This window comes from Neomonachus schauinslandi, chromosome 6 (assembly GCF_002201575.2).
Source record: "Neomonachus schauinslandi chromosome 6, ASM220157v2, whole genome shotgun sequence".
Taxonomy (NCBI): domain Eukaryota; kingdom Metazoa; phylum Chordata; class Mammalia; order Carnivora; family Phocidae; genus Neomonachus; species Neomonachus schauinslandi.
In genome coordinates, this window is record NC_058408.1 from 83,543,815 (window position 1) to 83,566,852 (window position 23,038).

General features: G+C 42.4%; 1 protein-coding gene across 1 annotated transcript in view; it reads left to right on the forward strand.

The window, feature by feature from the left end:
- The first annotated feature begins 3,792 nt into the window (after window positions 1-3,792).
- PCNX2 (pecanex 2) overlaps window positions 3,793-23,038 on the forward strand; it is a 302,267-nt gene continuing 283,021 nt past the window's right edge. Inside the window, exon 1 of the mRNA XM_021696119.1 lies at window positions 3,793-3,945. Coding sequence (XP_021551794.1) covers window positions 3,793-3,945 — 153 coding nt within the window. The remainder of the gene's footprint in view (window positions 3,946-23,038) is intronic.

Genomic DNA, 23,038 nt, shown 5'->3' on the forward strand with positions numbered 1-23,038 from the left:
GTTAGCTTTCGATTTTTAAAATCATTTTGATAATTTAGACATTTTTATTTTTTGCTCATATTTATAAATGAGGTTCTCTAAATTAATGAGGATTAATCCTCATTACCACTGTGAAAAGTAGCTAATATTACCTCTATGACAAATCCTATTAATCAATACCTGATACAGTTTCTTCCATTTGCCCACATTCAGAGCCTTCTTGGAGCCCAAAGAGTCTTTCATCCAGAATAGTTAGTGAGCAAGAGTGAGCCTCACTGGGGCCCATGAACCAGAAGCAGCTTGGCAGATGAACAACGTGGATCCTTGAGCAGCAAAATGACCTCTTCACTAGGGTCAGTGGGCAGGCACACCAGGGTAAAGCCTAGCATGGATGCTTCTATCAGCTTTTCCTTGTCCAGGGCACTACACTACTAGTGCTTGCTCACTAGGGTCTGCTCTTTGGCATAGCCATATTGTCATCCTCTGCTGGAACAATCTTTAGAGTGTCAGTATCCATATTGCAGTTGATGGGCAAGGTAGTGAAAGAGCCTTGGGAAGCCAAGGACATTAGGAATTTTACTGCTCTGCCAAGCCATCCACCTAATCTCAGTGCTTACGTTGTGGTAACTCAAACACAGCTGAGTCACTGCCCTGGCCCCAGCTGTATGGCCCACATTAGGGATTGCTAGACAAACACACTTTACTTAGCAGTCAGTTCCTATGGAAGGAAGCCTGGATATGCTTCTGGCCATGAAGGGGTGCTGTTCCAGTTCCCATATAAATTTTAATATTTCAACCCCAATTAATCCCAGCTCCATTATATTTCAGTTTTACATTGCTTCCCTCAGCCCTAGCCAATTAGATCATGGCACACATGGAGTGCCAATAAATAATGTGCAAGAATTCTACATAGAAATCTGTCAAATGTTTTTGAAAGGGCTTAATAAATGAAGGGATACATCTTGTTCATCAATGGAAAAGCTCAATATTCAGATGTCAATTCTCTAAAAATTGGCTAGTAGACTCAGCTACAATCCCAATGGAAATCCCACGTGTGTGTGTGTGTGTGTGTGTGTGTGTGTGTGTGTGTGAGATAGATATGTTGAGCCTATGTTGTCTTGCCGAGGGAGCAGTATCAGCACAAGCAGAAAAGCATGAAGGAACACGGTGTGTGCAAAGATAACGTAAGTAGTTTGGTTCCAGAGAGAAGTTGTAGGGATTTGGTGAAGTCAAGGCTTGGAGGGGGCTTAATTGTTTTTTTGTTTGTTTTTTCTGCATGTGATGGAAAACATTTTAAGAAGGGGTAACCAGGTCCGATTTACATTTTATAGAAATCACTTTGCCTTTCCCTTTACCTGCTCAGATCTTTACTGCAGGTAACTACATTCCCTGGGCTTCTGGTCCCTATGACTTCCAGGTAGGTTTGGCCAACAGAAGGGAGAAGTACGAGACTGGAAGTCTGGAGAAGAGAAGTCAGGGTATTCATGTGTTACCCCCGCTGTTGCACCCCCTCCCCCATTGCCTGTTGTGGGGTTTGCTGAGGCAGCTGCACATCCTCCAGACTCCAGCTTTCTCCAGCCTGGCCCACCTCTCAGGTCCAATCAGGGATCACGACCTCTCGATGACCTCCTACCACAGGACACATAAATACACTTCTATTATAGTACACAGAACATTTTGTTGCAAGTCTTGTTTGATTTGCCTGATTCCTCTTGTAGTCTGTACACTCCTTCATGGTAAGAATTAGATTTTCTTGATATTTGCTTTCTCAGTCTGCAACAAAATGACTGGCAGAAAGAAGGTGCTCAATAAATATTTGATGAATCTGGTGCAAATGAATGAGGGCATGCCTGCGGTGCAGGAACAGACCTGTTGCACGGCCATTCCTCCTGGACCCATGCACATGAAAGTGATCCTTTAGTGTGGGGCTTCCTGTGGAGTTGATCGATTCGTTTGTTCATTAAATATTTATAGAGCACCTGGTAGGTTTCAAGCATCGAGCCATATCACAAGTGTCCTCTTGGCTTCGAAAAAATTATTATTCCAACACAGAAAGCAGCATTATTACATTTTGGTTAGTCATTCCTGCAGATGAATGCAGGGCAGACGAAAAAGTTGTTAAGCCTGATGGCATACATGCCAGTGTGAGACTTTTGCTGTCACCCTGCGGACTTTCATGTTCCAGACCTGCTCCTCAGGATGGACCTCCTCTTATTTCATTTCAGCATAGGAAGCCTGACATGCCTTTTCATGGGCCTGGCTCAGGCAGCCACGAGCAAATGCTGCTGCAGACCAAAACATAGGCAGGGCATACACAGGTGCACATATCAGAGAAGAGATGTGATGTGTTTGGGACAGAGGACACGGGAAAGGCATGTTTGGGGACCATGGAACCTTCTAATCCTTGCTCTTGCCCAAAGGCCCTAACTCACACAGGGCTTCCTCTGCTCATTCCTCATCAAGACAAGTTCCTTTTTTTTTTTTTTTTAAAGATTTTATTTATTTATTTGAGACAGAGAGAATGAGAGAGAGAGAGCACATGAGAGGGGGGAGGGTCAGAGGGAGAAGCAGGCTCCCTGCCGAGCAGGGAGCCCGATGCGGGACTCGATCCAGGGACTCCAGGATCATGACCTGAGCCGAAAGCAGTCGCTTAAACAACTGAGCCACCCAGGCGCCCAAGACAAGTTCCTTTTTATCTTTTTATCCCTTTCCAAAATCTGTTCTCTGCAAGAATCTGAAACTCATGTACTTGAAGTTATCAATGACTAATAATGAGAGTTTCCTTTGCTCCCTCTAAAGATGAGTTCCCATTTATCTCGTTCTTGTCCAAAACCCACTTTCAAAAGAGAATTTGAAATTTATCTACTATAAATTATAAAATAATATAAAAGCTTAAAGATTATTAGTTCCCTGATGTCTTCTAGTGGGTCTTCCTATCTAAACAGTATAGAAAGACTTAGGCTAACATTGTAAGTAGTCGGTTGATGACTGGGATTATGTTCTAGGCAAAATATAAAAAGACAAGTCTAACTGAGGCTCTTGAAATTATTCCAGGAAGGTGGTTATCTTCTTTATCTGCCAAGTTGGACAACAGAGGGGAAGAGGGGAAAAGGTCGGGGAGGCGAAAAGGTCAGTGCCAGAGGCACAGGTAGGGCGTAGGCTGACTAGTTGAACGTCTGAGGTCAGCGGTTAATTAAGGAGAATGAACCTGTGCAGGCAGTGTTCAGGGGGGAGAAATTACATTGAATGATGTGTGGCAGGGTCTTGGTTACATAAATATTTTTGGTGCAGGAAGCAAAAGGGGAAAAGGGAAAAGAACGGGTCTTGGTTTGTCTCTTCTGCATGAGAACATCTTTGATTTTTTTCAGCCGTTCAGACCCCCTAATAAGAGGATGGGGAGGAAAAGAGGGGGCTGCGGGCAGAGCCAAAGAAGAGAGGCTGGAGGGACTCAGAAATGCTTCCACCCCGCCCGCAGGCCTATTGGAAGGAGTCTGGGCGGGCGCTGGGCGGAGCCTGTGGAGCATCCTCTAAGCGGCCGCCTCTGAGAACCATGGGAAAATCCTTCCTCCCTCGGACATGGCGCCCACCTGCCCCGCGGCAGCAGCCGAGTCCGGCGCCGCGGTTCGCGGGTCCGGGCCGAAGAGCAGCTCGAGCTTCAGTCGCGGGGCGGAAGGAGGGGGAGGCGGCGGCGGCGGCGGCGGCGGCGGCGCCGCCCGGGGGCCTAGGTGTTAGAGCCGAGCGCGCCCGGGGACCGGCAGCGGCGGGCGGCGGGCGGCGTGCAGCGGGGCGCGCCGGCCCCGGGGCGCCGCAGGCATGGTGTCCCAGGCGCTGCAGCTGCTCCGGCAGGGCGTGTGGGCCGCGCTCACTGGCGGCTGGTACCACGACCCGGAGCAGAGCGAGTTTACCAACAGCTGCCACCTCTACCTGTGGCTCTTCCTGCTTCTGCTGCCCTTGGCCCTGCATCTGGTGAGTGGGGAGGTTCGAGCCGGGGAGACGTGAGGATGGAGGGAAGACGGGAGAAAGCCACCAAAACCTGCCTGTCTGCCTCCTGGTGGAACGGCTTGGCAGTGATTCTTAAGGGGTGGGGTTAAGAAGTATAAACGTACTGTTTGTTATAAGAGACATAAGTCGTGGGGATGCAATATACAGCATGGGGAATGCAGTCTATAATATGGTATTAACTTTGTAAGGTGACAGATGGTAACTGGACTTATCGTGACGACCATTTCGCAATGTATACAAATGTCGACTATGTTACACGCCACAAACGAATATAACACTGTATGTCAGTTACACCTCAATTTAAAAGAAAAGAGGTGAAATGAGGAAGGTCTTAAGGAATTTGGGACAGAGGGAAAGGGGGCCAGGGACTCACTGGCAGGAAAAGTAGAAAGGACTTTGGGAGCTCTGGGACTCATTAAGAATTGATGCTGGCTGTTAGGATGAGTCAGACTCTGCTTGTCGCTGGGGGATGTTGAACCTGTTTTGGAAGTGGAAAATCCTAGGCCTCCTGGCTGGTTAGCTGGGCATGATAGCCAAAATGCAAAATGAATTGTGAAAAGCAAACCTATTTCAGTTGTTGATCTTCTTGCCCCCTCCCTCTCTTCCTGTTTTGCTTTGAGAAGGCAGTTTTAATTATCAATTACTTAACTTCCAATTTCTACACCACTATGTGAAGAAATCTATAGAAAGATAGAATAATGGGAAAATCTAATGTAGTTTATGCCAAGTATTACAGTACCTAGTTGGGGCTTGACGCTTCAAGAGGGTTACCATAATTGAGTGCTTGCAGAACCACTACAGAGATAACCTTCTTGGGTAAATTAAATATACCTAATTGAAACAGTGATTAACCTTATTTGAGAAGCTGTAAAGGTAAGGTGCTCCATGTCTTATTAAACGTTGTGTGCCAAGGAATCTAATTTTGATATGTCTCTTGAAGGACTTTATTCCTAAAATGTAATTTAATCATGTTCTCCCCACCAAAAATCTTCAGTAAGTTTGCACAGCTGATCGATTCCAAGTGTGACATTAGAGGCTGTCCATGATTTGGCTCCTGTTTACTCTTTCTGGCATTTTATCCAGAGGGTCAGAATTCTGGCTCGGAAATCAGGCTTAAATTTTGGGTCCACCTCTTACCAGTTCTGGTGAACTTGGAGAATTTACATACCTTATCTTATTTTTCATTTTCTTAGCTGTAAAATGAGAAAAATAATGTTACCAGATGTACAGTGTTGTTTTGGAGCTTAAATGAAACACTTTTATCCATCTGTCTTGCCCCAGGATTGGATTCTCAGACTTGGTTTAAATTTCTGTTTTGCTGCATAGTAGCTGTTTGGCCTGATGTTTGACCTATCTAAACCTTAGTTTTCTCAGCCTTAAAATGGATGTGATCATGATCATATCACAGGAAAAGTGAGTAAATTTTCATATAAAAGGTATGGAGACACAGAAGCTGATCCATAGATACCTTCAATAAATGTAAGTTTACTTCTTCTTCTATGACCTTGTTCATTATTTTTTCCTGGCCTATAGATCTTGATGTTTTTTCTTTGTCTAGAGGGGCAGCATAACTGAGTGATGAGGAACACAACGTTGGGTTCAGTCCTGGTTCTTCTGCTTACTAGTTATGTGAGCTTGAGCAAGCTTCAGCTTCCTGGTTTGTAAAGCAGGGATAATAGTACCTCCTTATAGGGCAAATATGAACGTTGATTGATTGATTGAATGAATGAATAGTTGATTGAATGAATGAATGAAAGTACTTCTCAGTACCTGGCACATAGCGACTGCTCAATATGAACTGGGCTTTTTTTTCCCTCCCCTTCTCTCATCATTCACTTGCCAGAATCTCTCCATCCTCTGTCTCAGCTTCCCTGATTTCCATTCAGCTAGAATTAATTTCTTTTCTCTCTTGCCCTTCTACCATTCTGTATTTACTGTTAGTACAATAGCACATTTTGAATTCTGCTTTGTACTTAGTTGTTGGAACCTGTATTTTACCTCTACTCCTAGATCATGAGCTTTTTGAGGGCATGTGTTTTGATTTTGTTGATTCATCTTGGTTTTTCTTGTTGCATCTAGTGAAGTGCCCTGCATTTGGTTAACAGTGAGCTCATATATAATAAACTGGTGGAAATAAAATCAACCTGCCTCTCTTCCTGTTCCATCCAGCATTATATTTTCTACCTCACTATATATTTTGAGTATTTCTGATCATGAAAGCAATATATATTCTACTTCTAATCCTACTCCTCAGCAACAACCACATTAGCATTTAATGTATATTCCTACAGATTTTTTTAGGCATATGGGCTCATTTTTATGTAACTCCTTTTGAGATTTGATGTATTAATGTGATCAGAACCCTTAATTTCTACCTAATTATGCTTTACTGAGTAGCTTGATTTCTAACTTGTATTTGTGAATAGGAAATTGTCCTTAGTTAAGTTTCTCTTTAATGCTATTTTAAAATAATTTTTGTCTAGATCTCAAGAGTTTAGAAAGTAAAAACCCGATACCTTAAATAATGCTACTCTTACATTGGATTTTTTGGATCAAACCAGTTATGCCAAAATTTTTGTATCTTTTTGCCAGTGTGCTTTCAAGTATTACAGAATAATTTTATGGGAGTGCATTTGTCATTGCTACTTTTTAATATATCTTCCCAAAAATGCAAGTTAGCCTTTTATTTCTCTGGTTGTCTTGTCTCTGAAAGTGACTTTGGCGATAAAAGACCCTCCTTCTCCAGATGAGAGTTCTGTTCTCTAGGTCTTGATGTTTAAATATATTCTTCTGCACTTCAGTGCCTGCCTGCGATTGTTAACATCTTTTTCAGTTTGTTCCACTTAGAGGAACTTAGTCCAGAAAAGCTACCTTGCTGCTCGCTGATAGCAAGGGCTTATTTGAAGTTCTGTTATTTAAGGGGCCCTGGACTTTTCTGGTTTTTGCACAATTTGAGTGTAAACATGTTTAATCAAGATAGTTCTACTGTAGGGAAAATCCACCTTTTAATTTAATGGGGACTTTGAGTTTGTAAATTAAAACTTTATTATTAACTATTGAGGCAAACTTATCTCTGAGCCCTAGGGTTTACATAGGCCTGGTTGATAATGTGGAAAGTAGATTATTTATTAGCATTCATAAGCTATTTACATATTTTGGGGAAATGTTCAACTAAAAGCATTAAGACAATTTGGAAAGAGTTTTGATTTATTATCAGTGTGACTTGCTTTTGGACAAACTGAAAGATGCATTTGTCATTAGAGATACTTAAACTTTCATTTATTACACATGTTCTTGTACTAATTCTTTTGAGATAATGAATGGAAATTCATATGGAGCTTTAGAACAGTAATACCACAGGCATGATTCTGACCCTGTGTAAGTTCTGACAGCTCTAGGCTAGTGTCAAAAGGCATCCCTGCTCTACCACCTATCAATTACTTCACTTCTGCATGCCTCAGTTTTAGCATCTGTAAAATGGGGAGTATGTGTTTCATTTTAGATATTTCGCAACTGAAATCCAGAGGGAGTGGGTTACTTGCCTAAGGTCATCTAGACAAGGGGGTAAAATCTGGAATTTTAGTTGAGGTCCTGTTGTAACCGAGTTCTTGGCCTTCGCACAACACTGTGCTGCTAGACTTGGTACACGTGAGAGCATTTGAATTCCCTGAAACAGTAGGTCCACATAAAGTGGCATTCTCATTATCCCAGTGCCAGTATGAGTAACCCAAGCAGACGAAGTGTTGAGTAGTGGAAAAAATGGGGTGGAACCTTGATATTCTTCAAGACCCTTTGCAGGGCAAAATTATATTCGATTTTCACAGAGAAAGCCTGTCTTTTATCTTATGACTTTAACTTTATGTTGCCTTTCATTTTCATTTTCTTTTTTTTTTTTAAAGATTTTATTATTTATTTGATAGACAGAAGGGAAAGAGAGAGAGAGAGAGAGAGCACACAGGCAGCGGGGAGTGGGAGAGGGAGAGGCAGGCTCCTGTGCTGAGTAGGGAGCCCGATGGGGGGCTCGATCCCAGGACCCTGGGATCATGACCTGACCTGAAGGCAGATGCTTAGCCCACTAAGCCACCCAGGCGCCCCTCATTTTCTTTTATTTTAGCTACTCTTGCTCTGTTTCCAGTTCTGCTTTTTAATGTAGTGTTGGAGTCTTCCTTTGACAGGAACCACTTCATCTCCAATTGCTGTAACGATCTATCATGTGTCAGTGCAGTACTAGACACAAAGTAAGCATTCTATGTCTGCTGGCTGGTATTGTTACAACTGGTCAACCACTCTGCTATTATAGTCTGGAGCCAGTCCTCCATTCGGGTACACAATTATTTTTCCTTAGGTTTTATATTTCTTTGTACCCCTCCTTCCACTCCCACTTCTAACATCTAAAATGCCTTTGCATGAATTATGAAAAGATGTTGTGTTCAAAAAGTGACCCTTTCCTGGCTCAGGACTTGGGGACTAAACCTCAGTCACCATTTGACCCTGTCAGCTGGAGGACAAGCTGGTTGTGCAAAACACAACCTGCACAACCTTACATGGCAGGCCTGGCTGGGTCTGCTTGGTCATTGTCACTTTGTTACATGTACCTGACATTGCTGCTCTTCCCAAAAGGTTACCTCTCATCCTGGTCAGTCCTAGTATTTATACTCAATTTCTCTGTAAAGGCTTTTTCTGCTATTGAATCACATGGACCATACTCTCTCTCTTTTGACTCTGAGAAGCTGGTTATCTGGTCTTTCTACCTTTGGGAGCTTATTTATTCTCATCTGATCCTTTGTACTTTCCCCTAACTTACTTGCATGTCTGAACTTCCTTCTTTCCACCCTTACCTGTCTCCCGCCCTCACCTGCCTCCCGCCCTCACCTGCCTCCTGCCCTCACCTGCCTGCAACAAACAGGGGTTAAAGGTGAGGCAGCTACACCTTGCAGATGCTTAAAGGCATTCTTTCCTGGCCCTGGGCCTCTGAAGAAGTGCAGACCCAAGCCTTCTAGATTTGGGCTCAATGCCATCCCATGCAGTTGTCTTTAAAATTTTGCTGCTCCAGATGGCTGTTTGGACTATGTATGCAAAGGTCTGGGCTCCACGATGGCTTTGCTTTCCTGGTGTCAGCCCTTTTACTAGGGGGGGTCCGTCCATCCCTGGGGTATCCCAGGGCAGTCATCTTCAGTCTCTCCAGGGTAATAACCCCTCTCCTGAGTGATGATTGCCACCTTTCTGCGAAATGCCTCCTGCTCATCCTTGTCCTCGGCCACTTAGCCACATGGATGTTGTGGGCAGGTTGTGTTTTGTGTCTGTGGCAACGGAACTAGCACCTGCCTCGTCCTGGGACGTCGGCCTCTGGAGCACCCTCCAAAAATAGTGCTCTTTCTCCATCTCTTTCTGTTCCAGTATTTCAAGTTCATGACTAATTTTCTGGTGGTTAAATTTATGTCTCCCAACCCACCCCCACTTCCCTTAGAGCTTTTTGAGATTTCTCCCCAATTAGTAACTAGTTATATTTGGATGCTGCTCTCCTCAGATATACCATTAGTTTTTCCAGTTGTGATGTCTAATACTTTAATACCCTTGATGGTTTTTTTGTTTTTGTTTTTGTTTTTGTTTATTTGTTTGTTTTTTTGCAGGGACGTTGACACTTATCAAGTGATGATTGTTTTCCTGATTTTAACCTCTTGGTTTCTCAGATGGTTACTTTTAAGTATTAACCATTTTATCCTGTCTGAATCTCTTTCCCACATCCGATGGAAGAATAAAATGGACAGTTCTTAGTGGTACTCAGATTTTTCCCTTGTTTTCTGATGAATCTTTCCCCTTTAACATTTAGTGTATTATTATTATAAGCTGTTGGAGTAGGTGGTAGCAACAGCCAATGCTCCCCAAACACGTATAAGGCGGGCCTTCTCATGAGAGCTCTGCGTGCATTCGGCCACCTCGTCCCCACAGCCCAGAGAGGCACTGCCATTATTCCCATATTACAGGTGATGGTATTGGCACAGAGAGGGTAGTTAACATGCATAAGGGTGTGTGGGCAGTTGTGACATAACCAAAGTGAGAGTCCCAGCCGCTGGTGCTCTTACCAGCCAGCCACGCCACCTAATAATAGGTAATTTCACAACATGGGCATTTACATCCTGCACGTTGGCATGAAGAGATACAAACTCTGAAAATGTGCACAAGACCATCTAGTGAAAAGTTAACTTGCCTCTTGTCCGAGAGGCCAGCACCACATACAGACTCCTGTGTGTTGTTCCAAGGATATTTTATACACAGGTGGGGCAAGTTTGGTGTGGGGATACTGGGTTGAATCATAAAGCAACCTTCTTTGTTCTCTGTTGCCCTTGTGGTTTGCTCTCTATAGAGGGTTTTTTCTCTACTGGATAAAAGCATGCACAAGCCCCAGGACTTTAGCTGACAAGTAATAAAAGTCGTATAGTTGCTTTAAGGAACAAACACAGACTTGACTGAGATTTCAGAATGTCCAGTTCCATACGGTAATCAAAGCTCCAACCATTCAGTCATTTCTACTGGTAGGAATGGGTCTAAGGATGGCATGCTGTGTCCCACTCTCCTCCTCCCTCACACGTTGGTTGATGTTTCTGATGCCTTTAGTCTCGATGAGCTGGAAAGTTCTTTGTTGACTGGCACAGTGGTAAGCTGGCTCTGGGCTCTGGAAGTGTGGCATGTATTCTCAGCTGAACCTCTCTGGCAAGGCCCTTCCCCGGGCCCTTCAGAGACCCTGTTCTTCTTGCCAGTGCTCTGTCTCTTTCAGTTCTTTGAGGAAGGCGGCTGCATCTGTGTTCTGCCTGGTTGCTAATACTTGCACCGTTTCTCAGAATTGGCAGTTCACCGAAGTGGCTTCTGCAGGGCCTCCCCACTCTGGCAGCCCTTTGGGACGTTCTCTAAAGCAAACTCCTGCAGACTTGCACACAGAGCCCATGTGAACACTCACATACCCTCTCCCATCATACCCTGGGAGGGAGGCCAAGCTCACACATAGCAACTTCCCCTTTGTCCCTCCATCAGAGCAGTGAGCCAGCTGGTCTCACATCTTTTAGCTCTTTTGGGAAGGAGTCAGACACTACTCAAATTGTCCTTCCCGCTCCCCACCCAGATTGTGGGGGGACCCATAGTAGGTCTCTGAGTGCTCCCACTGTAGCCTTTCTGTGTTGATTGGGGCAGATGCAGACACAGGACTCACTGAATACCGTCAGTCCCTTCGAAAAATCTCCACCAGTCCTCTCCTGGGTTGTATTGCATCCTCATTTTCGGTGAGAGATTTTAGAGTCATCTAATTCATTTTCATAACCCATTTAGAAGTTTCTAGATGTGGTTTGATCCAGAAGTTGGTTGGAATCCAATTTCTATCCTATCTTGGCTTTTTGATCAACACTTCCAAATGAATATTTTGTTATATACATATGCAGTCATTTGTCTGTACATATATTCTTATTTTTCCGCTTTATGGAACATCTCAGACATCAATACATAAAGAGCTACATCATTATTTTTAATGTTTACATAGTTCCACTGTAGGCATAAAGGGTAATTTATTTGACCTGTCTCCTATGAAATACTTAGATTTTCATATGATCTTTACTCTAATGTGAATATTTGGCTATTTGTATTAAGTTTCATTGAGTATTTGAACATATATGTATCAGTCAGGATGTTCTAGTTTGTGCTGATGTAACAAATAACCTTAAAATCTCTTTGGCTTTACCAGGTTTATTTTTTATTCACATTATATGTCCAACATGATTAGTAGGGGGAGGGGGGCATGGTTAGCTGGGGGTCCTGCTCATTGTAGGCATGTAGGCACCTAGGCCAATAGAACCTCCATTTTGGGTTGGCTAAGGGTCTGCTCCCCATCATCCTCACCCTGGCTGATCATTGCCAGTCACCGTGATGGAGGGAGGGAAAAAGAGAAGGCCGTGCAGTCACTCTTGAAGATCCTGCCTGGAAATGGCAACTACCTCTGCACTCAGACTTCTTGGTCAGGGCAAGTTGCATGGTCATACCTAACTCCAAAGGGAGAGGAAAGGGCAGTCGTACCATGTGTCCAGGGAGGAATTGGACATATTTGGAATTTGGATCAAATTCTCAATATAGTGAGACACACTGATGCTGGTTTTTCATTTTTGTTTTCTTTTGTGTTTTTTGGGTCAAATTTGTAGTAGTATGTTATTTTTTTTATTCCCCAATTTTTATTTTCAAAAAGTTTCTTGTGCATAAAAAAGTTGCAAAAATACTGAATGGATACTATATGCTCTTCACTTAGATTCACCAATTCTTAATATTTTGCCACATTTGCTTCATTATTCTCTTTGTATATTTATCCATTTTTTCATTTCATGATAATTTCCTGAATAAGTTGCTGTATCATTTCAGAATAAGTTGCAGGCATCAGACACTCCCTGGGGCGCCTGGGTGGCTCAGTTGGTTCAGCATCCGACTCTTGGTTTCAGCTCTGGTCATGATCTCGGAGTCCTGGGATGGAGCCAGTGTTGGGCTTTGTACTCAGTGGGGAGTTTGTTTGAGGATTCTCTCCCTCTCCCTCTGCCCTTACCCTGCTTGTATGTGCACTCTCTCTCTGTCTAAAATAAGTGAATTAAAAAAAAAAAACTTCTAAAAAAAGGACACTTTCTCCCTAAAAACGTCAGCAGCTATTTCTTAAGGAGAAGGACATTCTCCCACATAATTATCACGCACAAAAGAAGTTTTATTGATCTAATGTTGTCTAATGTATAATTCTCATCCAGTTTCCTGTTTTCCCAATTGTGCCCTACATAGCTAGAGCTTTTTGTTTTGTTTTTCTGTATCCAGGATTTAGTCACAGATCATACATTGCTTCCAGTTGTCATGTCTCTAAATCGCACTTTATTCTAGAATGAGTTCTTCAAGCCTTTTTGTTTTCTTTTGTGGCATTGAAAGATGTTTTGTAGACTGGTCCTTAATTTAGATATTTTGAATCATTTCCTTGAGATTAGATGTGTGATTATGCTTTTCTTGGCATGAAATCTGCATAAGTAATGTATCCTTGTCATGCATAACATCACTGGCATGTGACATCCTCCTCCGACTGTTAGTGCTGTTAAGTTTGGTCACTGGTTAAGGGGCTGTCACCTACATTAGTCTATTATAAAGGTACCTATTTGTCCCTTTGTATTTAATAAGTAATCTGTGAGGAGAAATCTAGAGGCTGTATATATTATTGTATTCACCCAAATCTTTCACTCAATGGTGATAATATACATTGATTCTTGCCTAAAATAATTATTGCAATGGTGGTTGCAAAATAGTGATTTTCTGTTTATTGGTATTCTTCTGTAAAGAAAAGCTTTCCCTTTCCCCCTGCCCCTGTAGTTTTCTTGTGCTTGGTAGTGCTCCTAGACTTGTTTTTTTAATTCAATGGGTTAAAATCTGTTCCTATGATCATTCTTTTTGATATTCAAATTACACACAATTTGACAAATGGGACTTTGAGCAGTTCCTGCATCCTTTGGATATGCCCCCAGCAGGTTCTGAGTACTTTCTTGCTTTCTGGCTCAGCAAGATAGTCCAAGTCTAGCTTGTACTTTTCCCAACCCAGCCCTGGAAAAAGCAGCCATTTTTCTAAGGAATCTGGATCCTTTTAGTGGGGAATGACATTTGGAAACCAAGACTGAGGGCAGCAGTAGTTGTATTCATTACTGCTAGATTTTCTTTACTTTGGGTCCCAGAGCTGGGGGAGCTTATCTGTCTGTCTGTCTGTCTATCTATGTATTTCTTTATCCATCTATCTATTGAGAGTTTATTCTGAAACCTTTAATCTGATCCAAATCAAAGGATTCTTCCTCTTCTTTACTCCTTTCACATTTGTATCTACTTTTTCCCACAAGGAGAACTCTGGTTGCCAAAAATATCATTTTTTTCAACATGAAATATACACAGGAAGTACTGCTCCCATACCACGACCAAAACAAAATCTTTCAGTAAAGTTCAAGCTTGCTTTGAGTTTTTATTATTATTCTTTAAGAATATATGAGTGGTGTGCTAACGAGAGTATTGTGTTCTAAAATTATTTGGCTTGGGACGCCTGGGTGGCTCAGACGGTTGGGTGTCTGACTTAGGCTCAGGTCATGATCTCAGGGTCCTGGGATTGAGCCCTGTGTTGAGCTCCCACTCAGTGGGGATTCTGCTTGTCCCTCTGCCCCTCTCCCACTCGTGAGCTCCCTCTCTCTCTCTCTCAAATAAATAAATACAATCTTTAAAAAAAATAAAGTTAATTGGATTAATTCTTTGAAATTTTTTTTTAAATTCAGATTTAAAATTGTATTAGTTTCAGGTGTACCGCATAATGATTCGGTATTTGTATAGGATTCATTCTTTACTTTTATTTTTCGATTTGTTTTTGTAGGTATATTGTCAGTTTGATGAATGTTTACGTCCACCTGTGGGTATATAATTTTAATTTTTTCCCTTCATCCTTGTTGATTTAATAATTTTTGGAAGTATAAAACCTTAACATGGTTCAGAAAACACATTTCAAAGATATGTTGTTTTACTTTATAAAAAATTTTCTCTGGCTGCTGGGTAGAAAGTAGATTAGAGAAAGAGCAGGAATAGAAGGGGAAGTTTGGAGCCTTTTTTAGTAGTCCAGCCAAGAGATGGTGGTGGCATTAAGATGGAGACATGTGAATGTATTTTCATAAGATTTAGTGATAAGTTTGTTTTGGGGGTGGAGGAGTGAGGATGAGGGAGGAATCAAGGTTATCTGGTTTGAGCAGCAGGTGTATGAGCTACCATTGCCTAAGATGGGAAAGGTAGGAGAGGAGAGTTGGTGGAAAGGGTTGGGAAACCAAACATCTAATTTTAGACATGTTAGTTTGGAGTTTTCTTTTAGACATCAAAGTGAAGATGTTGAGTAGATAGATAGTCAGATACAGGTGTGGGGACCTTAAGGAAGCAATAGTAGCTAGAGATAAGAATTTGAAAATCATCCATGTAGAGATTATATTTACTGTCAAGGGACTGAGTGAGAGCTCCTAGAGAAGATGTGTAGAAAGAGAGAAGATTTGATCTCCAAATCTTTACCTTTCTATGCAGGCAATAAAAACATTTGCCCTGTTGTTCTCTGCTTCTTCTCAAAACACCATATCTGAATTTATTATTCCATGGTATTGATGAATGATGCATAGATGATGGTGATGGTGATGATAAGTGATACTAACATTTGGGTGCTTATTACGTTTCAGAAGGTGAGGTCCAAGGAGCTCTCTATGCAGACATAGGGCAAAGAGGTGGTATGGGTGAGGCAAGGGAAAGACTGGAGACCATGGCGTCTTGCATTAAATGTTGACTTTTAGAGACATTGACAAGAACATTTTCAGTGGAGTGCTGGGGAGTTGAAGCCAGATTGCTGTGTGTTTAAGAGGCAATGGGAGGTGAAGGAATGAAGACAGCTGCTAAAGATGGTTCTTTCATGCAGGGAGCAGAGAAATGGCACAATATCTGGAGAGAAGTTTGGATTCAAGAGAGGCTTATCTCTCCACCAACTCTGCAGGAATCTTGAGGGTGGGGATGCAGTTTGACTTCCCCTTTGTCCCTGGTGTAGTAGTTTATGCACAAGGGATGATCAAACTTCTCCTTCCACTCATGGAATCTAATTGGTAAGAAAAGATACAGTTTTGGTAGTGCGTATACAGTTTGTGGTCAGGCTTATTTCAGTATACTCACTGCAACGTTGTGGCCAGGATCCAGATCATTAAAAATGGAGTTTGAAAACCCAGGTGTTATTCTTTGTATTGGATTTCTTTGAAGTTCAAATTGCTGTTGTTTCCGGGATAACTTTTGTTTTATTATTTATGTGGCAATTATGTATTTTTGTGGCATTTGTGTAATAATTATAAACTTTTTCCCCATCATGGGAAATTTGTACTTTAAAAAGACCACTGGATCGGGCGCCTGGGTGGCTCAGTTGGTTAAGCGACTGCCTTCAGCTCGGGTGTGGTCCCGGGGTCCTGGGATCGAGTCCCACGTCGGGCTCCCCGCTCTGCGGGAAGCCTGCTTCTCCCTCTCCCACTCCCCCTGCTTGTGTTCCCTCTCTCGCTGTGTCTCTCTCTGTCAAATAAATAAATAAAATCTTTAAAAAAAAAAAAAAAAGACCACTGGATCAAACGAAAATGATTTTAACTCATTTATTGATATTGATTGTTCTTAAATATGGAATTTTTGGATTGTGAGGGACCTGAGTAATTTTTTTGTATTGGATCATGCATATGTTTTAGTTCTTCCCCCAAATCTTTACCATCTCAAAAGAAAATCAAGAGAACCAATCCTTTTTTGCCTTTGGTCTTCCTCATCTTTTGATAATGTCTTCTTCCTTTCAAGATGGCAATTAGATACTAGACAATCAGGGGAGAACAAAATCCCTGCCTATAGGAAATATCCCTGACACAAATATTTTCTCAAGAAAACAACTGTCTTGGCTTATTTCAGAATTGTTTTTTCTTATTTTGTATTATTATTAACACTCCTAACTGCCTATACAGACAATAAAAACATTTGCTCTTTTGCCCTTTGCTCTGTCATGAATACATCATATCTGGACTTTTTATTCCACAGTTTGATGAATGATGCATAGCTGAGAGTGATGATGATGGTGAGAATAAGTGACACTAACATTTGAGTGCTTATTACATTTTAGAAAATGTATTAATAAAATAATTAACGACCCTGTTAGGAACTATTATTCTCATCTCACAGAAGAAACAGATTTACAGAGGTCAAATAACTTCCCCAAGTGGCAAAATTGTTAAGATGAGAAAAATTTAAAACATATAGACATGCATTGCTATCATAAATATTGATTTATTCACTAATATTTTTGAGTAACTATTTGCTGGATACCAGGCTGGGTGTTGAGAGTATAATGGAGAACAAGTTGGATCTGGCTCTTGTCCTCATGGCACTTATCATCCTTACATGGCTCTTATGGATAAGTAAGAATAAATAAAAAAATATAAACGCCTTGAAAAGGGACATAAACAGAGAGTTGACACAGAGAAATATACATAGGTACATACATATATAACCAATAGACATGTGAATGATTATTTTACTAATAATCCAAGGAGTACACATTAAAATAACGTGATTTTGGCATATCTAGATAGCAGAGATTTAAAAGATAATACCTAATTACTTAATTTTTTTATTTTTTATAATTATTTATTTATTTATTTGAGAGAGAGAGAGAGAGAGAGAGAACATGCATGAGTTGGGGGGAGAGGCAGAGAGAGAGAGAATTTCAAGCAGACTCCCTGCTGAGGGGAGAGCCCCATGTGAGACTTGATCTCAAGTCCCTGAGATCATGACCTGAGCTGAAATCATGAGTTAGATGCTTAACTGACCAAACCACCCAGGCAATCCCCACCTAATGTATTTTAAATAAATAGCCCTTCTCAAAAATTTAGAGGCATATATGTACAAGGTGAATCACCAAAGCACTATTTGTTATAGCAAAAGACTAGAAACAGATCTCTATTGATATGGAGCTGGTTGATGGAATTATGATACATCCACATAGCAGAGTGCTGTGCAGTTATAAAAATGTGGATGAGGAAGTAGGCCGCTATAAAAATGATCTCTAGGACCCACTCTTGTGAAAAAAAAAAAAAAGGAAAGCTATGTATAGACTAAAAAGGAGGAGGGAAATACGAAGCATATATCCAGTTGCTTATGTTTCAAGAAGACACAACAAAAGGATAAATTTTAAAAAACTAATAAAAAATAAGCAGAGGGAAAGAATGGGGGAGAGCCACAGAGCTAGAAACAAGAAATGAACTTGTTTCATAGTTTGGTGGCACACTCAAAAAATATTTCAAATGACTTTAAGCATAGAGCTTCTGGGGTGTCTGGGTGGCTCAGTCGGTTAAGTGTTTGCCTTCAGCTCAGGTCGTGTACTCAGGGTCCTAGGATTGAGCCCCACATCGGGCTCCCTGCTCAGTGGGGAGTCTTCTTCTCCCTCTCCCTCTGCCCCTCACCCTTGCTCGTGCTCTCTCGCTCTCTCTCTCTCGATCTGCTCTCTCACTCAAATAAATAAATAAAATCGTTAAAGAAATAAACACAGAGCCTCTAGGCTACTGGGGTATAATCTAAAGATAAGAGAACCACAAAGAAATCTTAAATTGAATTTAGTTTTCTTACTGCCCTCAATAAAATTTTATATTATTATTTTGAAATTTTATTATATATATATGTAAAGAAAATAAGAAATTATGTTATTATTTTGAGGAATCAAGATTTTGACAATAAAAGAAAACATACAAATCAAATCCCAAAAATTACATAGAACCTTGTAATTTTTCATTTGAATTGGAAATACCCAACTGAAATCATGATTTATTTTTTTTCTTAAAAATATGTATTTTTTAGCTCTATTAAATAAAACACCTAGAAGCAATGATAACCCAATAAGAATGTGCGAATCTCACACTCAGATTCTGGGCCCTAAATGCCATTTCCTTCCAAAATGAACAAGGGCTCTTTGGAGAAATGGCACATCCCAGGTCTGGGCCAGAAAATGTAGAAGAGGAGTCTAAAGTCAAAGAAACTATTGTAGAATACTAGAGCTATGTTAAAAGGCTGTGGGGGCAAACCTGTAGGTGCCCATCAACGATGGGTCCATTTAAGCACCCATGAGATCATAATATATTGATATGCATTTAAGAGTGGGATGCATCCTATAGGAGGGCCAGACATTAATGCTGGAATATGGAAGCTATACAGGATGCTGAAAAGCTCATCTCTACTACCTGGAGCAGCTGCTCTGTTAACAAGACTTGCTCCCAGACCTGCAACTGGACTGTGGTTGGCTCCAGAATGGAACAGAGTGGAGGGCATTCATGTGTCCAGCTGCAAAGAAATGGAGAAGCAGAGCTGCACCAAAGAAGAGACATACAATCCTATTCATATCTCTTGGTTGTCAGAAAACCTTCAGGTCTTAGATATCTGCACTCCTTCTCACAGAAGCGTACCCCATAGTCCCACCACTAAGCACAATTCTTTAAGAATTCTTTCTCTCTCTGATTCATGAGATGGAGGCCTAGGTCCCCCTTTCCATCATGATGTAAACTGCTTCTCAGGGTGCTGGTCTCCTTGATGTGCTGTCTCTGCTGCAGGATCCTTTCTCCCTCTGCATACTTGTCATCTCAGGAGGACCTTAAAGTAGCCCAGGGTGGAAGCCCCAACAGCTTGCCATGAGTCAGCTGCTTCTTGTGACTTCTCCCTGCACTTGGCTTTGTCAGCTCCCGAGGAAAGCACAGTTTGTCCTTGCCATTGTTTGGGAGCCTAGAACATGAGGGAGACCAGGACCGGGCATAACTGCTGAAGCCAAGAGAGGGCACGGTGCTGACTGGGTCAGGCAGTGCAGGATGTACAGGGAGACTCAGCCCTTGCATTCAAGGAGTATATAATGACTGGTAAGGAGGGTCCATGAAAGTGTGATAACCTTCTGTGAGTGGCACAAATAATAGCTGATTTGGAAGTCAGTGTGCTTAACACCCAGTGTACACTGAACCGTTTACTAACCCACTGATCAATAAAGAATGGTAAACATAACCAGGGATGGTGCAAAGAAAGATATTCTGGCATTCCTCATCCTGCACTTGTCATTCATTCCTTCTCAGTGTTCTCTGCATGGCTTCATTTCCCTCTTTTTCCTTCAGTCTAGCTCTGCAGTTCATTATCTTCTCTCTCTCTTGAGAGTCAAACCACTCTGATGGCTTTGCCTGTTGAGTCTGTGTTAATGGAATGTGCCCAGCACCCGCCCTTCCCTAGACTCCTGCCCCATGTCTTGTGTTATCTATTTCCGACATCATGGTTGAAGCCCAGCCTCCCTGTGAGGCCCTTGACAACAGCTCCCCTTCTCTAACATTTTCTCCACTACCCCTAACTGGACAGCCGCACGCTGTAGGACGGTTGACTTGAGTGAGCCCTTCAGTTGTGTGCCGCTCTGTATTGTTTGTATGCCACCTTATGTCTGTTCATCTCATCTCACCGTCTAGGCAGTTTACTCTTTGAGGCCAGGTTGGTTGGGGTTTTGCCTTCAGTGGAGGACCCCAGAGCACACCCTTGTTATGCAGCGATCGAGAGCCTGGAGGCTCAAGGGGGCCTTGCCATGAAAAGTTTTGGAAGGATTCTAAGAAGTGCTGCAGAGAGTTGAGTGCCGGTGTTTGCACAGGGTAGTGATGTGGTTAAAATGGTGCTTGAGGGGGACTTTCTGGTGCACTGGGCAGCAGGGGAGGGGAGAGGAATAAGCCAGTGCCCCGGGGCCTCCCTGCAGGGCTGAGGCAGCCGTGAAGGGGCCCAGCAGTAGGCTGGCCTCTGGCTCTTCCTGGATTCCTGTCTTCATCTCACTCCTTTCTCCATCTCACTCCTTTCTCCTCCCGCCTCTCCCCAGGGCTCAGCTCCACAGAGCTTCATATTTCTGAGGCAGCTTTATAGCTTTTGAACCTGTTCCCATGACTTGAAATTTCCCCACTCACCTCTCCAAGTTACCTCTAGTTCATTTTTTAAAAAGATTTTATTTATTTATTAGAGAGAGAGCACACGAGCAGGGGGGAGGGACAGAGGGAGAGGGAGAAGCGACTCCCCACTGAGCAGGGAGCCTGATGTGGGACTCGATCCCAGGACCCCGGGATCATGACCTGAGCTGAAGGCAGATGCTTAACCAACTGAGCCACCCAGGCGCCCCACCTCTAGTTCATTCTTCAGTGCTCAAGTTAAATACCAGTTTCATATAGGATTATTCCCTGGTACTCCAAACTAGGTTAGGTCCCCTTGTTGGACCAAAATAATTAATTTTGTAATTATCTGTAATTAGTCCGTGCTGTAACAGAAGCTCCTTGCAGACAGACGTTTGCATGTTTTGTTCACGGCTCCGTCCCTCAGACCAAACATAGCGCCTGGCACAGAATGTGTATTCAGCATGTACTTGTGAGAGGCTGAGTAAATAGGGAGGCAGCTTGGTCCCTTCTGTGGTCCAGCTAACTATGTGGGGCTTTTACCTCTACCTTACTCTGGGCAGTGGACACTTGAGTGGATGCAATTTGATCTTGAAGAGATCTTCTGGGAGAATCAGCAGGCATTCCGAGGAACTGGTCCCACTGAACTTCTATTTTTAGGCAGAGGGAACTCATGTGTTCATATTTCCCAGGTGGAAAATGCTATACATAATCTCAAGTGCTATAAAATAATAATTACTTTAAAAAATTGTGGTGAAACACACATAACTTAAAACTTACCATTTTCATCATTTCTTCTTTTTTTTTTTTTAAAGATTTTATTTATTCATTTGAGAGAGAGAGAGACCATGAGCCAGGGGGTGGGGAGGGGTAGAGGGAGGGGGAGAAGTAGACTCCCTGCTGAGCAGGGAGCCCAATGGATCCCAGGACCCTGGGATCATGACCTGAGCCGAAGGCAGACGCCTAACTGACTGAGCCACCCAGGCGCTCCAACCATCTTTATCATTTCTGAGTGTATGGTTCAGTAGTGTTAAGTATATTCACATGGTTGTGCAACCAATCTCCAGAATGTTTTCATCTTGCAAAACTGAAACTCTTGTGTTCCTTAAACAACAATTCCCTCTTCCCCTCTGCTGAGTCCCTGGTAATCACCATGTTACTTTCCCTTCCTATGAATTTGATTACCGTGGATCCGTCATGTAAGTGTAATCACGCAGTACTTGGGGGCTTTTTGTGACTGGCATATTTCCCTTAGCATAATGTCCTCAAGATTCATCTGTGCTGTAGCATGTATCCAGATTTCCTTCCTTTTTAAGGCTGAATGATAGTTCATTTTATATACATATATGCCATATTTTGTTTATTCATCTTTGGATGGACACTTGGGTGCCTTCCGCCTCTTGCTATTGTGAATAATGCTGCTATGAACATGGGTGCACAAAAATCTCTTGGAGACCTTGCTTTCACTTCTTTTGGGTTGAAGTGGAATTGCTGGATCATATGGTTATCCTATTTTTAATTTTTGGAGGAACTGCCATACTGTTTTCCATACTGTTTTCCATAAATAATAAATTTTAAAAGAAAAAAAAAATGTGACAACTTACCATATGGTAGCTCCTTCCCAGTAGTTACCTTACAAGATTATTCATTTATTCCAACAATCCTGCCATTGATGCTGGTGGTCTCAGATGTTTCTTCTAGAGATGTCTTTGGAGTTTCTAATGCTGACATAGGAAAGCAGAGATAATGGTTTATACTTTAGATTGTACTTTCCAGTTTTTGCAGTGATTCTGTGGAAAATCACAGTTTATGCTGTACGGTGGCACACAGATGATTTCATTAAACTCTCCAACAGTTCTGAAGTAGGTCAGTCCCTGTCTGGTCTCTCCGGGGTTAGTACTGCTCCTCCATCCAGCCTGCCATGCACTCTGATGATCCTGTAGACTACAGACAGCAACTTTTGGCTTCCATGTCTTCTATGCTCTTTGTTTCATGGTGATGACGGAATTCCTAAGCATGTGGTGTGTGACACTCTTGCGTGCCCCACGTGTCTTATTCTGGAATGTGTATTCTTCCTGGAAGGCTCTGTGCTTCCATGCGGCATGCCTTCTGCCTGCTTTGTCTCAGGGTCCTTCAGGTTCTCACAGATGACTGCTTGCTCTGGAATGATCTCCTTGGCCTCTTACCCCCACCTCTCAGTCTGAGTTAGATGCACCTCAGTGGACCAGAATGACGCATTTCCTGCTCTATCTTGTAATTGTCTCCTCATCTATTTTGACTTTGAACTCTGTGAATACAGGGACAATGTTTTTATCTCTTTGTTTTGTACAAGGTAATCACATATACATTTATGGGCTAAGTAGTGGTTTTCAGTGAGGACGTCAAGTCTGTACCCCCTGCAGGGACACTTGGCAATGTGTGGAGACGATTTGGGCTGCCACACTGGAGGGGTTGCTACTGGTGCCTCGTGTGTCCAGGCCAGGGAAGCTGCCACATCCTCCGGGGCCCAGGATAGCTCGCACAGCAGAGAATTACTCAGCCCGAGG